At 62.4% G+C, this 14,706-nt stretch overlaps 1 protein-coding gene across 1 annotated transcript; it reads left to right on the top strand.

The window, feature by feature from the left end:
• The first annotated feature begins 505 nt into the window (after positions 1-505).
• ABHD17A (abhydrolase domain containing 17A, depalmitoylase) lies at positions 506-5,374 on the top strand. Its single transcript, XM_061190818.1, has 4 exons — positions 506-943; positions 2,073-2,267; positions 4,614-4,793; positions 4,896-5,374. Exons 1-4 carry the CDS (start codon positions 612-614, stop codon positions 5,119-5,121), a joined length of 933 nt encoding a protein of 310 aa, XP_061046801.1. The 5' UTR covers positions 506-611; the 3' UTR covers positions 5,122-5,374.
• Positions 5,375-14,706: the final 9,332 nt, after the last annotated feature.

The following is a 14,706-nucleotide window of genomic DNA, read 5'->3' as shown; positions in this document are numbered from 1 at the left end:
ACTTCGCAGGCCCTGGGAGCTGGGAGCGTGCTCCTGGGTCCCTGTGGTCAGCAGTCGGTCCTCGCCTGGCTGAACTGTGGCACCTGGGGGTGGCAGATGGTGATGGGCCCCAGGGCAGAGTCTGGGCCAGCCGTGTGGACAGAGGCACGGGGCGGGGGTGGGGTGGGGTGACGTTTCCCGGGGCCTGGAGCAGGAGCTGTGCTGGGGAGAGCTGGGTGGGCCAGGGCTCTGATCGCCCGCACAGCCTGCAGACCGAGGCTGGGCTGATGAATGGGCTTAAATGTCAAGAGTTGGTGTCTGCCAGCGGAGGAAGGGTGGTGGCAGGCGGGGTCCTGGTCAGGTTTAGGTCCCACGAAGGTCACTTGGGAGCCCTGGGGGAACCCCACATCTTGCTGTCCCCCTGCAGGGTTTCCCTCTGTGCGACATGGACACACGAGGCTGCGAGGCTCCCAAGGGCTCGGCTTGGACCGCGATGGGGCTGGGCTGCGGCCTCCTAACGGGGCTCTCGTCTGGGGCGGTGGCCGGGGGTCGCCCTGCCCCCTGCCCGTGTCTCCGAGCACCCCCATCCCTCCCCTGCCGGGCGAGGCCCGCCCCGGGGCCCGGCGCCCGCCATGAACGGCCTGTCGGTGACTGAGCTCTGCTGCCTCTTCTGCTGCCCGCCCTGCCCCGGCCGCATCGCCGCCAAGCTCGCCTTCCTGCCTCCAGAGCCCACCTACTCGCTGGTGCCTGAGCCCGAGCCCGGGCCCGGTGGGGCCGGGGCCGCCCCCTCGGGGACCCTGCGGGCCTCGGCCGGCACCCCCGGGCGCTGGAAGCTCCACCTGATGGATCGCGCCGACTTCCAGTACAGCCAGCGCGAGCTGGACACCATCGAGGTCTTCCTGACTAAGAGCAGCCGGGGCAACCGCATCTCCTGCATGTATGTGCGCTGCGTGCCCGGCGCCAGGTGAGCCACGCGGACTCGACCCCCCCGGGGTGGAGGGACCGGGTGGGGGGTGGGAGCCCAGGATGTGCTCCATCCTCAGGGCTCTTGTTTTGGCCAGTGGTGGCCCCTGGATGGCCAGAGACCGGCGAAAGCCCATCTGGAGGTGCGGGTGCCCCGGGGATTCTTCTCGCCAAAGGGGCGGCAGATGAGATCTGCCCATGGCCACCGAGGAACTGCCGGGGGCCCTTCCACGTGCAGCCCTCTGGGGGGCCCTCTCGGCACCCTGCCTTGTGGACGAGGACCCTGAGGCTCGGGGGTGGCTCTGAGTGGCTGTGTCACGTCACCTGCTCGATGTGGAGCCGTCTGCTTCCGGGTCTCAGTGTTCACCTGCCCAGGGCTGGTCTCCTGGGCCCTGGGTGCCTGGTGAGGCCTGGCACCCGCTTTGGGCCGGTGGCCCCTGAGGCCTGGCTGGCAGCTTGGGCCAGGTCTGACTGCCGGAGCCCTACAGTGGTGCAGAGGGGGGCCTTCCAGCTGCTTCTGCCTCAGAGCAGGCTGAGTCCAAAGGGCAAGCTTTTACCTTTCAGCTGGGCTGGGCTAGGGCCACAGCGGGGCTGGAGGAAGAAAACTCTGCAAGGCTGTCGGCCGGGATCCAGCCTGGTCACCTGCCCTCGGCATGACCGCCTGGCAGGGCCGCCATGGGGCACAGGGCAGAGGTGGCGGCCCTGGTCATTCCCTGGAGGAGCGGGAAGAGCTGCACCGCGGTGAACAGGGGTTGGCTCTCTTTGCCTGTGGTCGGAGGGGCTGCGTCTCATCCTCCAGGATGGTTCCGAGCAGTGGGCAGACGTGCCTCCCATCCTCGGGCCGTCAGAGTCTCTCCAACAGGAACAATTCCAGGGGAGAGGTGGCTGCTGCCCAGGGCGTCAATGTGATGGTCACTGCGGCTTCCTGGGCTCACGCTGGGGGTCCACCTGTGCCAAGAAGGTGACCGGTGGGCCCAGCGGCCCCCTTTGATGAGCGGAAGCCCGAGGCTCCACTGTGTGTCGTGGCCTAAGTCACGCCGGGCAGAGCCAGGCACTGTTCCCCTCGGCAGGGCTCCTGCCCCCTCCGCCCTTCGCCCTCTGACCTGTGCTTCCCCACTGCCCACCCCAAGGTACACGGTTCTCTTCTCGCACGGCAACGCGGTGGACCTGGGCCAGATGAGCAGCTTCTACATCGGGCTGGGCACGCGCCTCAACTGCAACATCTTCTCCTACGACTACTCGGGCTACGGCGTGAGCTCGGGCAAGCCCTCCGAGAAGAACCTCTACGCCGACATCGATGCCGCCTGGCAGGCCCTGCGCACCAGGTGAGCTCACGCAGCGGGGAGCGGCTGGCGGGCCTGTCTCCTCACAGGTGGCTGGACCTGGTGAGACCAGGTGGGAGGAAGCCCAGGTGGGTAGCCCCGCAGGAGAGGGAGCTGGTCTGTGGCCACACTGGGCCACAGGAAGAGGCCTGACCCCTGTTCCCTCTGCCGGGTGACAGGCGTGCTTGGTGTGCAGGGGGAGGGCGGTCCTCCAGCCTCCCTGGGGGGAGCCCCTCCTGGGAAACGCTGGCCTGGGACTGTCCCCATGGAAATGGAGGTTCCGCCTGGAGGGAGGGGGCGGGCAGAGGACGAGGCCCCTCCTGAGCCCAAGAGGTGGCGTGCGAGGGCGGTGTGAAAGGACTCTGGGAGCCCCGAGGCTGAGGGAGCACTTGGGGTGCGGGGAGGGGCCGGGCCTCTGCATCAGGGTTCTGGTCATGGAGCTGGGCCTCATCCTGAGGAGGGTCTCCTCTGGGCCTGGAAGGTTCTGTCGGGCAGCTTCGTACCCAGCACAGTCCTGGTGGCTGGAGGGAGGTCAGCTCCCAGAGGCTGGGTCCTCCCCAGGCATGGTGCCCAGCACACAGCTGCTTGCTTGACTCAGACAGGGCCCCCGCTGTCTGGTCTACATCTCCGTCCCCAGACCCCACCGCCCCGGTCATCCAGGTCCTGGCAGCCCCCTTCCACCCCGTGCTCGCTCACTGAAGCACAATAGCTCAGTCTCTGTGCAGAGATGGCCCAGCGCCCTGTGCTGCTCTAGAGGGAGACCCACCCAACCCCACCCTCCCGAAGGCGGTGCCCTCTGCCTGCCCAGGGCCACCCCATCTTGGCTCTGCCTGGCCGACTGGCGCAACCAGCTCCTTCAGGGACCACAGCCGGCCTGCCTTGGGGAGGCGGGGCCCTGGTTGCTGGAGTGATGCACCAGGCAGTCCCTGATGCAGGCCCTGGGAGCAGGGTCCCCTGGCACCACCCTGGCGCTGGGGACCCATGCTGGGTGGCGTGGTGCAGGTGTGTGTCCACACTCGGCTGCCGCAGCCTGTCCCCACTGGCTGGGGGTCGCTGGCAGAATCATACCCCGCCGAAGGGCCAGGGGTCTGAGCTCTGTCATCCATCCGTCTGTCCTGCTGCCAACCTTGACCTCCAGAGAGCTGGTCCCTCAGACCCAACAGCTGAGAATCAGCAGGAGGGCGGGAGGCTGGGTCCCAAGTGGTGGCCCGGGGCGGGGCAGGCCTGGAAAGAAGAGCTGTGTCATCCGGCACCTGTCACGTTTGTCCAGGTGGAGACAGCCAGGCGGCAGCTGGGGGTCCCTGCCTGGAGCTGGGTGATAGGACGAGGCTGGTGCTCAGCACAGCAGTGCTCGTGGTGAACCAGGGAGCAGGTCGGGGAGGAGCAGCCAGGGTGGTAGGCACAAGGCCAGATGGCATCCCTGAGGCCTGGGGCCGGAGGACAGGGACGAGTACAGATGGCACCTGGTTGCCCAGGTGGGTTGCCCAGGTGAGACGAAGACCTTCCCTGGCCACTCGGAGGAGGGGCACCCCCTTTGAGATCAGGATGTGGGTGTGGGGAGGAAGGCCGTGGAGGCCCCCTGCAGTGGGAGGGTGGTGAGTGGGTCCCTGTGGGGTCAGGAGAGGACTGTGCTGGGGCGGCGCTGGGGGAGGCCCGTGTGGAGGGGGCTTGGGGGGGTCAGGACCTGGCCACTGTATAGGAAAGGTGCCCAGGGAGGTGCCCAGGGTGGCCACCCACCTCCCCTCAGGAGCCGCTATGCCTGCTCACCCACGTTGTACTAAGCAGCTGAGGGGCCGCAAACTGGCTGAGACAAGAGAGGACGAGGCTGCCTCCATTCCCCGAGGCCAAGGGGGTGGGTGAGGGTGACGGGTGCTGGGCGGAAGACACGCCCCCTTGCCGTGCGACCTGGAAAGGCTGTCGAATTCCGAACAGCGAGGACAGGAGGGCCCCAAGCAGGTTCTGCATGTGGCCCTGGTCGAGTGTGTGTAGGGGTGGGGGTGGCCTGGTGACCAGGAGGAGCAGGAGAGGCCCCAGGGATCTGCCCCCAGAAACCACACAGCGCAGGTAGGGCCCGCACAGGTGCACTGCCCAGGTGTGACCAAGTAGATGCTGTCGAAACTGAGGGTAGAGCCGGGGGCCTGGGGCTGCGGGCAGCCAGCTCCCCTCACACCTGTGGGTCCTGCCTCCCCTGCTGAGCGGACCGCCTCGGGCTGGGAGGCAGGGGAGGGTGCCTGGGCGCCACCCTATTACCTGGAGCCTGCGCGGAGAACGGGGGACTGCACTAGGAGGGCAGGCAGTGGGAGGGGTGTGCTTGTTGCGTCGCGGCTGATCTGCACCCACCACCGCCAGGTACGGCATCAGCCCAGACAGCATCGTCCTGTACGGGCAGAGCATCGGCACGGTGCCCACCGTGGACCTGGCCTCGCGCTACGAGTGCGCCGCGGTGGTGCTGCACTCCCCGCTCACCTCGGGCATGCGCGTCGCCTTTCCCGACACCAAGAAGACCTACTGCTTTGACGCGTTCCCCAAGTGAGCGCGGAGCGGGGCGGGTCCGCGGGCGGGGGCGGGGACCCAGGGGGCGGGGCCTCGGCGGTGTTGGGGCGCGGAGGCCTAACGTGCCCCGCCCCGCAGCATCGAGAAGGTGTCCAAGATCACGTCGCCGGTGCTCATCATCCACGGCACGGAGGACGAGGTGATCGACTTCTCGCACGGGCTGGCGCTCTACGAGCGCTGTCCCAAGGCCGTGGAGCCTCTGTGGGTGGAGGGTGCCGGGCACAACGACATCGAGCTCTACAGCCAGTACCTGGAGCGCCTGCGCCGCTTCATCTCCCAGGAGCTGCCCAGCCAGCGCGCCTAGCCTAGCGGCAGGCCTGAGCCGCACCGGGACATCAGCAATAAGGCGGCGCCCGGACCCCGCCCCGGCCCCGGGGGCTGCATGTGAACTCCCGGGCGCCCCACGTCCTCGAAGCAGCCGGCCGGTAGGTGTCGGGACCTGACCCGGCCCCTGGGCCGTGGACAATGTACAGGCGACGGAGCTATGCTCTCCTTTCCTTTTGGAAGCAAAACGAAGGAAAAACGTGAGAACAGAAATTAAAGATTTAAAATTTTAAGGTTCTTCTCCCTTTCTTGGCTCATGCGTGCTCTCCCTGGGGCTCAGCAAGCACGAAGAGGGGGCCGGGCTTTGTCCCCAACCCCCCAAGGAAAGTTCACAACTGCGGATGTCAGGTCACTCCCTACAGAAGAGGGGTCCAGTTCGGGTCCTTGGGGCTGCCGGTTGCCTGGGTGGTGACGGAGGGGCGGCAGCATTCGAACCCAGGACTCTGAGTGCTCGGAGGGCGCGCCTGGGGAGGGTGGTGGGCTTCCTGTCTCCGAGACAACCCTGGGGGTGGAAGTGGCCGCCGCCGGTTTAGGCTGGGCCGGCTCCGGGCCCCCAGAGAGGCAGATAACCCTTCCGTGCCCGTGTGGTAGACATCGCAGGGCTGCTCTTCCCATCCCACCCCACCCGTCCTCGGCTCCCGCTGCACAGAGGGCCAAGAGAGTCTTGCAAACGGGGACGCTTGGGTCCAGTGGAGGGCAGTGGCAGGTCTGAGGCCCCGTGGGGCCTCCCCAGGAATGAGGTCACGATGAGCACTCCGCAAGACGCCTCCGGACCTTGGTCTGAGCTGTATCCTCCGCCCGGGGTGCCCTTGAAGACAGGGTCGGTCTGCGTCACCCTGGACCCTGGCCAGACGCCTGGCTCATCAACGGCCTCCGGAGTACCCCCCTGCGACCTCCAAGGGCGGCACTCTATAGTGGGTAAGGCCTCAGAGGCCTGTCATCCACCCCGAGGTCGGGCGGCGGCTCGGCGTGTGTGGCGACACTAGGCAGTGGCGAGGCCGGTAGCCGGCGATGCTTCCGCCTCGGCACCTCGGGGTCCGCGGCCCCTTTAAGAAGGGGCGGTGCTTAGGCCTGGGTGCGGGGAAGACGGCAAGGGGCGCGGCCGGGCGAAAGCGGAAGTGGGGTGGCGCCCGCACGGCGGCGGCGGTGGGTGGCTGAGCGCGAGGAGGCCGCGACCTGCGCGGTAAGTGGCGGTGGCTCGGGCTCCGGCTGGCCGGCCCTGCCCTTGCCGCCGTCCCGCCTGTGGGGGCGCGCCCAGCGGGCCGGCCGACGCCGGCGGGTGTGTGTCAGCGCTGTCTGTGGCTTACAGCTGGACCTCGGGCCTGGGGCGCTGGAAGAGCCGGGAGTGGCCCCGGGCACGCCGTCCCTGACCCAGGACGGTGCCCGGCCTTGAGCCTCCCGAGCCCCACGGGCCCTCCCGCTGGGAGTCTAGGCTCGCGGTTGATAATCCAGGACGTCTGGGAGCAAAACGGAACGTGGGGTGTGTTCTCTCGGGAGCAGAGAGCATCGGTCCTTTTTGCCGCGGGGCCTTTGCACGGGCTGGTCTTCGTGACCGACGTGCCGCCACTACGGCCCGGCCTTTGCCGATCCCCCTCAGCACGTCCGGCTCCTCAGCGTCCCGCTGCAGTATTTCTTCCCCGAAGCCGCCCCCCCAGCCCTGTGCTCCCACTGACCCCACTGCTGCCCGTGTCACAAGAGCCCGCAGTCTTTTCACCCCATCAGAATGTAAGTTCCCTGAATGCCGGGACTCCGCAGTGCAGCAAGTCCAAAGCGACGGCTCACGATTGAACAAAAATGTTTTCAGACACACAGAGTAATTCAGAGTACAGAAGAGTGTTGGGTGAAAACTCAGTGTTCTTCCCACCCCTGACCTCAAGTGCTCCCCTCCACTGGGGCAGAGAGGAAGCAGTTTCTTATGTGTCAACAAAGAAAGTGCATGTGTAGCTAATGAGTTTATACAAAAGTGTGATCCTCTTACTCAGCGTGCCTTGGAGAGTGTTGAGTTTCCCCTACATAGATAGATTGGATCCAGTCCTCCTGGTGGCCACGCCATAGTTTATTAGCACTATAATTTATTCATCCTGTTTCTTGTTGGTTGAAATGTAGGTTTTTTCCAGTCTTCTGTAGCAGGCAATGCTAGGCCCAGTATCCTCGTACAAATATCTTCCTACCCAAGTACGAGTACTTCTGGAGGATGAATTCCTTAATACAGAAGGGCTAGGTCCAAGGGCTTTCCATAGAACTCTAAATGGGTATGTGATCCCTTAAAATAGTATTTCATTGTAGCTTCATTTGTGTTTCCTAGAAGTATAATCAAACATCTCAGTGCTTCTGTCAGATTTGTTTTTATGTTGATCATTTCTACCACTAATATAATCATTTTGAAACTGGAAGTCTATTATAAACATGTATATACTTAAAAGCCATTTGTATTTCACATTCTTTGTCCATGGGGTTCTTGATGTTACTATTGGGTTCTTGGCTTGGGTTCTGTTGGGTTCTTGGTGTTACTGTTTTTTAGGAACACTCTACAGATTAAGAAAATTAGCCCACTGTCTTAAAAAAGATCTATTTTTTTCCCAACTTGTCATTCGTGTTTGACTTGGATTGTGTGTGGGTCTTTTTGGTTTTTTTTTTTCGTTTGTTTGTTAATTTTATTTACTTATTTTTGCCAGGCACTTAAAATCGTTATCAGTCATTACCTTATCAATATGGCTTCTGCATTTTGTATCGTGCTCAGAGATATCTTCCCTACTCCACGATTGTAAAACGTTTGATGTTTTCTTCTGTAAATATAATGGTTTGTTTTTTAAATATGTATTTAAATTTTTGGTCTAACTCTAGAAAGGACTTCTGAAAAGGAGTAAGGTAGGAACCCAAACTGCTTTTTCCCAAATCATTCGCCCCCAACGCCATTTCCCGATAAAGCCATTCTTTCCCCGACTGACGCACCGCCTTTACCGCACGCACGAGGGGCTCTCCGTGTCCGGGGCTCTGTTTCTAGACCCTATCACCCTAGTCATCCTGAACCCTGCTGACTTCTTTACTGTCTGGAGGCCCCAACTCCCCTCATGAAAATCAAGAGAAGTTCTGTCATAATAAATATAGCTGATGGCTTGAACATGTTCTCTGTAATGCTAGTTCTAACAGATAGGATTCTGAAAACTTAAGCCTTTGGGCCCTCCCCCCTGGCCCCCGTGTACAGTCACAGTGCGAGGTGCTGACCTTGCTTGCGGTCAGCACAGTGCTTTACTCGCCGGTGCCTGCCCATTGCAAGGAAGGGATAAGCTAAGGCCAGGGGCTCCTCAGGCTGGCCCGGCCGGCGGGCTCTGCCCTTCGGCGGGGGACTCGCCTCTCCCACGGGGGGTGCCTCTGAGGGGCTCAGCCTCTCAACCGCAGGGGCCGTGATGGGGGGTGTGGTACCTTCCGGGATGCACCCCCCCTTCCTTTCCACTTGGTACGGCCCATGAGCCAGGCCGCCTGGGACAAGGGCCAACTTTCGGTTCTCCATTTTGTGAATTTCCCAGGACACACGTGTTCACACCGGGCAGCGTTCTTGCGCTTCTCAGCAGGCGCCCCCCGGCTCCCCGGAGCCTCGGGGCCTCCGCTCGACACCTGGCCTGGCGCACCTCACCTGACACCTTGCCCCTGGGTCCCGGAACCAGGGTCCAGGCTCTCTGTTCCGCGGCCTAGGCACGCCTGGCACCCAGAGACCCCGGGGGACACAGCCTGCCCAGGGGGTGGGGCTGCCTCAGCCAGGCACAGGCCCCTCCCCGAGGGTGGGGTCCGGGTTGTGCGCATGCCCCTCGCCCTGAGGAGCCCCGACTGGACTTCCTGCGGGGCCCAGCCCCCGAGGGCCCTCCGTCCATCCTCCCTTCCTTCCTCTGGCGACCCTGCTTCACTGCCTCCCCATCAAGCTGAGCTGGTGGGACCCACCCCTCTGGTTCTGCCGTCTCCGTGTGAACTGGGGGTCCCAGGGGTCCCAGAAGAGGGTGGGGAGTTCAGTGTCCTCCCTGACGCATGGTGGCTGAGGTTATGTGAGGAGCTGTGGCCCCCCCAGGGCCCAGATCTGAGATGGGGCCTCGCGGTGGGTGCCACCCCTCAGGGCCCCCGGCACCCCGACCCAGGGCCTGGGCGCTCCCCCGGGGCAGGCACTTGTCTGCTTCACGGTCAGGGTGCAAGGCCAACGTGTTAACTGTGCGATTCCATCAGGTGGGAGTGCCAGCCCAGCGTCAGGGTCCCCCTTAAGTTTCGAAGCTCCTGCCGTGTGCCAAGTGGATCTTCACGACGACAACCCTGGGCTACTGGGGTCGCCGTCCCCACTGTCCCCACTTCAGGGGAGATGGCTTTGGCCAAGCTGCCCAGAGAAGAAGGCCTGGGGCCCTGACTGGACTCAGGCCTGGGCTCTGTGGTGCTCAAGTGGTCTTGGGACACAGGTGTGCCCCTGCTGGACAGTGAGCTCTGTGCTGCCAGACCCCAGGGCCGGGGGGCACAGGTCAGAGCCCCGTGTGTGTCCACAGCACTTCCAGGTGAAGTGGAAGGGACGGGCCTGGCTGTGGTCATGGTCATCGCTGGGAGGAGCCGAGCCAGGTGCTCTCTGAAGCCCAGCAGAGCGCCGCGCAACCCACGTTACAGGAGAGGGCCTTGAAGAGGGCTTGTCATCTCCCCCAGCAGGGCACGGGGAGGCCAGGCCCACGGGTGGCCCGCACTGCAGCTGGCCATCTGAAACTTGCCTCCTGAAGCCCCTGCTTTCCAGGGGTCGGTCCCGGGCCAACAAGGAATGGAGGATGAGAAGGGGCCCTGGGGAGGGAATTCACACGGCTCAGGCCAGACCCGCCCCCTCCCGCTCCTAGAGAAGGGGGGGGCGGGGGGGCGGAGTCTCTCCCCAGCAGCTGGGAGCAGGGACCTGGCACCTCCTGTGGGGGAAGATAGCCACATGCCCACTGCCCGGCTAGGCCTGGGCTGGGGCCTTCTGCACTTCCTACGTGTGACCAACTCCTAGGACCACGGTGAGTAATCTGACACACGTTAGAAATAAACACGGATGGGGACTTCCCTGGTGGCGCAGTGGTTAAGAATCCGCCTGCCAATGCAGGGGACATGGGTTTGAGCCCTGATCTGGGAAGATCCCACATGCCACGGAGCAACTAAGCCTGTGTGCCACAACTACTGAGCCTGTGCTCGAGAGCCTGTGAGCCACAACTACTGAGCCTGCGAGCCACAACTACTGAGCCCGCGTGCCTAGAGCCCATGCTCCGCAATAAGAGGAGCCACTGCAGTGAGAAGCCCGTGCACCGCAACGAAGAGTAGCCCCCGCTTGCCGCAACTAGAGAAAGCCCACGCGCAGCAACGAAGACCCAATGCAGCCAAAAGAAAAAAAAAAGAAGAAATAAACACGGATGGGTTACAGAGGAGAAGGCAAATCATGCATGAATCTTAAAAAATGCTCTGTTGTCAAAGTACAACATCCTGCTGGAACGTCTGCTCCACGAGGGGTGGGGGCTTTTGTCCTTTGAGAGCTGCAAGCAGGACCCACGTGGAGAGGCTGGGGGTCACACCCACAAATGTCCAATGCCAGGCAGGTGGTAAAAACGGGTGCACCTGCCTGCCCAGCCTGACGCTCTGAGGAGCTGGACCACCCGCCCCTAGCCCCCCACCCCACGTCCCCTTCCTCTTCGTGCGTCTCCAGGCCCCTGCAGAGGTGACCGCTGTGGACGGGCTGGCAGAGGCCACTGTGCACTAAAAGGCTGCAGAGACAGGTGGAAACACCGGGAGTTCACAGCGTGAAGGGGCTGTGGCTTCTGGTGAGCTCGAGCTCGCAGCTGACCCTGTGTCTTGGCCCTCCCATAGCCTCGTGCTCCGTGACACAGTGACCGACACAGGCTGGTCCACCTGTTCTCCTCTTACCCCATTACAACAGTGCAGCCATACACAGACGTTTCTGTTTCCTTAAGAATAATTTCTGGGGGACTTCCCTGGCAGTCCAGTGGTTAAGACTCCGCGCTCCCAATGCAGGGGGCATGGGTTCGATCCCTGGTCAGGGAACTAAGATCCCGCACGGTGCACGGCTTTAAAAAAGAAAAAGAAAAGAATATTTTTTGTGTACCTTTGCAGGAGTGGAATTGCTGGGTCACAAGGTACCACATTTACGGCTGTGACAGCTCTGTACACAGCTGTGAGAATGTAGAACTCCTCCTGGTGCCTCCGATGTGGGCTGCTAGCATCCACTCCTCGTGTTTAATTTCAAATGTTCACCTCGGATTAGTTTGGGGTTTACAGGAAAGCTGTCATGCCTGCCCTTCCCCCAGCGCCCCTCGTGGGAGGGTCTTGTGAAAACCAAGGACTAACTTGTGTACCTGCCCATTCGCACACTCCAGACTTTTTTCTCATCTCCGCAGTTTTCCCACTAACATCCTGTTCCGTTCCAGGGTCCGAGCCGGCAGCCCACATGGCCTTCAGTCATCATGTCTCCTTACCCTCTTAAAATCTGTGACGCTCCTGCAGTCCTTCCTGGTTTTTCATGACCTTGACAGTTTGGGGACCAGTCGGGAATTTCTGTAAAATATCCCCTAATCTGGGCCTTTCTGAGGTTTTCTCGTGATCAGACCAGGGCTATGGGTATAGGGAAGAACACCCAGAAGTGAGGTGCCCTTCTCATCACATCCCAGTGGGGATTGCTGACACCCTGAAGATGACCCTGACCTCCTGGCTAAGGTGGGGTCCCCAGGTTTCCCCACAAGCAGGTTACTGTCCTCAGCCCAGCCCACACCAAAGCGGGGGAGTTATTTAGAAGATAACTTCTCAGGGACTTTACCGGCAGTCCAGCGGTTAGGACTCCGTGCTTTCACTGCCAGGGGCCCAGGTTTGATCCCTGGTCGGGGAACCAAGATCCTGCAAGCCACATGGCATGTCCAAAACAAAAACAAAAACTTTTCATACAGAAAAGTATGAAAGGAAAGGGCCCATGGCCCATAATGGCACTGCCTAGATATCTACTGACATTTAAAGAAAGAAAAGTAATAAGTACACATGGATTAAAAAAAAAGATTGAACTATACAGAAAGTACTATTAAAACAGAAAGTAAAGGCTTCACTGTTTTTAAAAAAAAATATATGGTCCTTCCAGAATGTCTATACATACAGACACACAGACATACACACAGGTACATGAGCCTAGATTCCCACCCTGACCTGTCGGGGCCCCAGGGCATCCGTGTTTCCGATGCGCTCCACTTTATATTGCCTTCCCCTCACTGGCAGCTGGGAGGCTCGCCCTCTGAGCCCCCTTCCCTTCCACACCTCCCTGTGTCTGCTCCTGCCCAGCTCGGCTCCGTGGGCCTTGTGGTCTGGCAAGAGCCCCCCTGAACCCCCTGGTGCCAGAAGGGAAGGCTAGAGATGGGCCCCCATCTACAGGTGAGGAAACTGAGGTCTGGAGAAAGAAGGGACTGACCTCTGTGTGGGTGCCCCAGCCAGGACAGAAGCTCAGGCCCCCAAACCCTCTGCTGCCTCCCAGCTCTTGCATGTGGGCCAGCCACTTCAGGCCTCTTCTGGGGCCTCTCCCAGCCTTGATGTCTTCATCTATGAAATGGGGTGGCAACTCCTGAAGGGCTGTAGTGAGGATAGGGTGACAAAACATAAGGCAGAGGTGAGCATGGGGTCAGAGTGGGGCAGGGGGTGTCATCAGGGGTCACCCAGGCATCCCCGGGGGCCTGGGGTGTGAACAGAAACACTGTGGGTGGAGTGTGGTCCCCCGCCTGTGGTCTCCTGCCTGCACAAGTGGTCCGTGGAAGAAAGCCACAGGTCCAAGACCCTGATTATCCATGGGAGCTAGTGCACACCTGGGGTTCTGAGAAAATGGTTTGTCTGGGGCCATGAGATCTGTCAGGCACAGCCAGGACGGCAGTCCTAAGCTCTGCTTTGCCACGGTCCACCCGCCCCCCCTTGCCTGTGGGAAGCAGGGCCCCCTTCAGTTATCGCCCCATTTTCCCGTGGCTGCCCCCTTGAACTGCAGGCTCCAGGGGGAGCCATCTCTGGGATGCTACCCCCACTTCTTCCACTTGTCAGGCCTGTGTCCATCCCCTGTGCCACTATCTTGAGTCCCAGCTGCCTTGCCCTAGACTCTGAGCCCCTGGAGGGCAAAGCCACTGGGGAGATCTTGCTCTGGGCCCTATAAACATCAGTGGAAGGAATGAACAAAGGGTCCCGGCCTCTTTCTTGTCCTGCTTCTTCCCCACGTGCTGGGGTGAGCTGCGGCCTATGGGGGCAGCCCGCAAAGCACTTCCTGCCTTGTCTGGACTTGGGAGAGGCCAGGCACAGGGACTTGGGGAAGACCTGAGGGTGGGTGTGCTGAGATGGTGGAGGGTGGGGGCCTGCCCAGGTGGGCCACCCTCCTAGACTTTCAAAGGCACAGGAGGCCCCAGCCAGCAGGAATGCTGACAGCCGGCGCCCACCAAGTGCCCACCTGGAGTGGGAGTGGGCTCATCTGTTAAAGGAAGAAGCGGCATCTCCTCTCTGAAGCCTGAAGTCATTGCTCCAGTGCCCCTCTCCTCTCCCTCCGTCCACCCTTGTGCAAGGGCGGGCCCCCAGAGGGGGCTGGCACAAGCTGGCACCACCAAGGATGGTCGGGCCTAGACCAGGGGGACGCATGGGGCAGAGGCCAGCCTGGGGCCAGAGGGGCGGAGCCAGGCCTTGTCAGCTAGCGCGCGGAGCGGGTACGTGTTGCAGGTGGCCAGGGTGAGTATTCAGTCCGGGGATGGGGTCTGGGCCAGAGCCCTCGGCCTCTGTCCACACCCAGCTCAGGGCGGGTCACCGAGAAGACAAGAACCCGTGCAGGAAAGCCCCCTGGAGGCCGCTCCTGCCACTGCACGGTCCCCGTGGCCTGCCTAGGAAGGGGCGGGGGCGTGGTCGCAATGGAGGGGACCACCCCATCGCCCCACTTCCCCGCGCCCGCTGCTGCAGACCTGCGGGTTGGGCGGACCCCGGGCACCTGCGTTCCTGGCGTCATCGACGACATTAAACAACTTGGCCAGGACGTCCTCGGGGGCTTGCCGACGCCCCACTTTCCCCGTCTGCGCCCCAAATTTCCCTGACTGGCGCCGGTAGCGATGTTCCCGACCCCCTTGTCCTGGCGGGACCGGCCCACTCTTTCTCCCCAAAGCACGCCGAGCCCCGCGCTTTGTGACCCCAGCCCTCCTCACTACCGAATGGGGCAAAAACAGAGGAACGAGCGCACGTTAGCTCGACCCTGCCAGGCGGGAGTCCTCCCCTCCCCTACCTAGCTGCGGGTCTCCGGGAGCGGCGAGGGGGACCCCCATGAAAGCGGGCGAGAGAAGGCAGGGGGCGCGCGGTCGAGCAGGGCCACAAACTGGGGAGAAGAGGGGGAAGGGTCGCGCACGTGGCCGGGGGGCGGGGCTAGCCGCTTCCGCACCCCCACCGGGCCACGTGGGGAACGGACCCCTCCCCCATCTTGACCTGGGGCGCGCCCGGGCCAGGGTGGAAGCGTCCGAGGAAGGGGCGGGCCCCCGCCGGCCGCGCGCCCCAGCGTGGGGTGGGCGAGCCCGCGGGG

The sequence above is a fragment of the Eubalaena glacialis genome, chromosome 4 (assembly GCF_028564815.1).
Source record: "Eubalaena glacialis isolate mEubGla1 chromosome 4, mEubGla1.1.hap2.+ XY, whole genome shotgun sequence".
NCBI classification, from domain to species: Eukaryota; Metazoa; Chordata; class Mammalia; order Artiodactyla; family Balaenidae; genus Eubalaena; species Eubalaena glacialis.
This window is presented reverse-complemented; position numbering and strand designations above follow the sequence as displayed.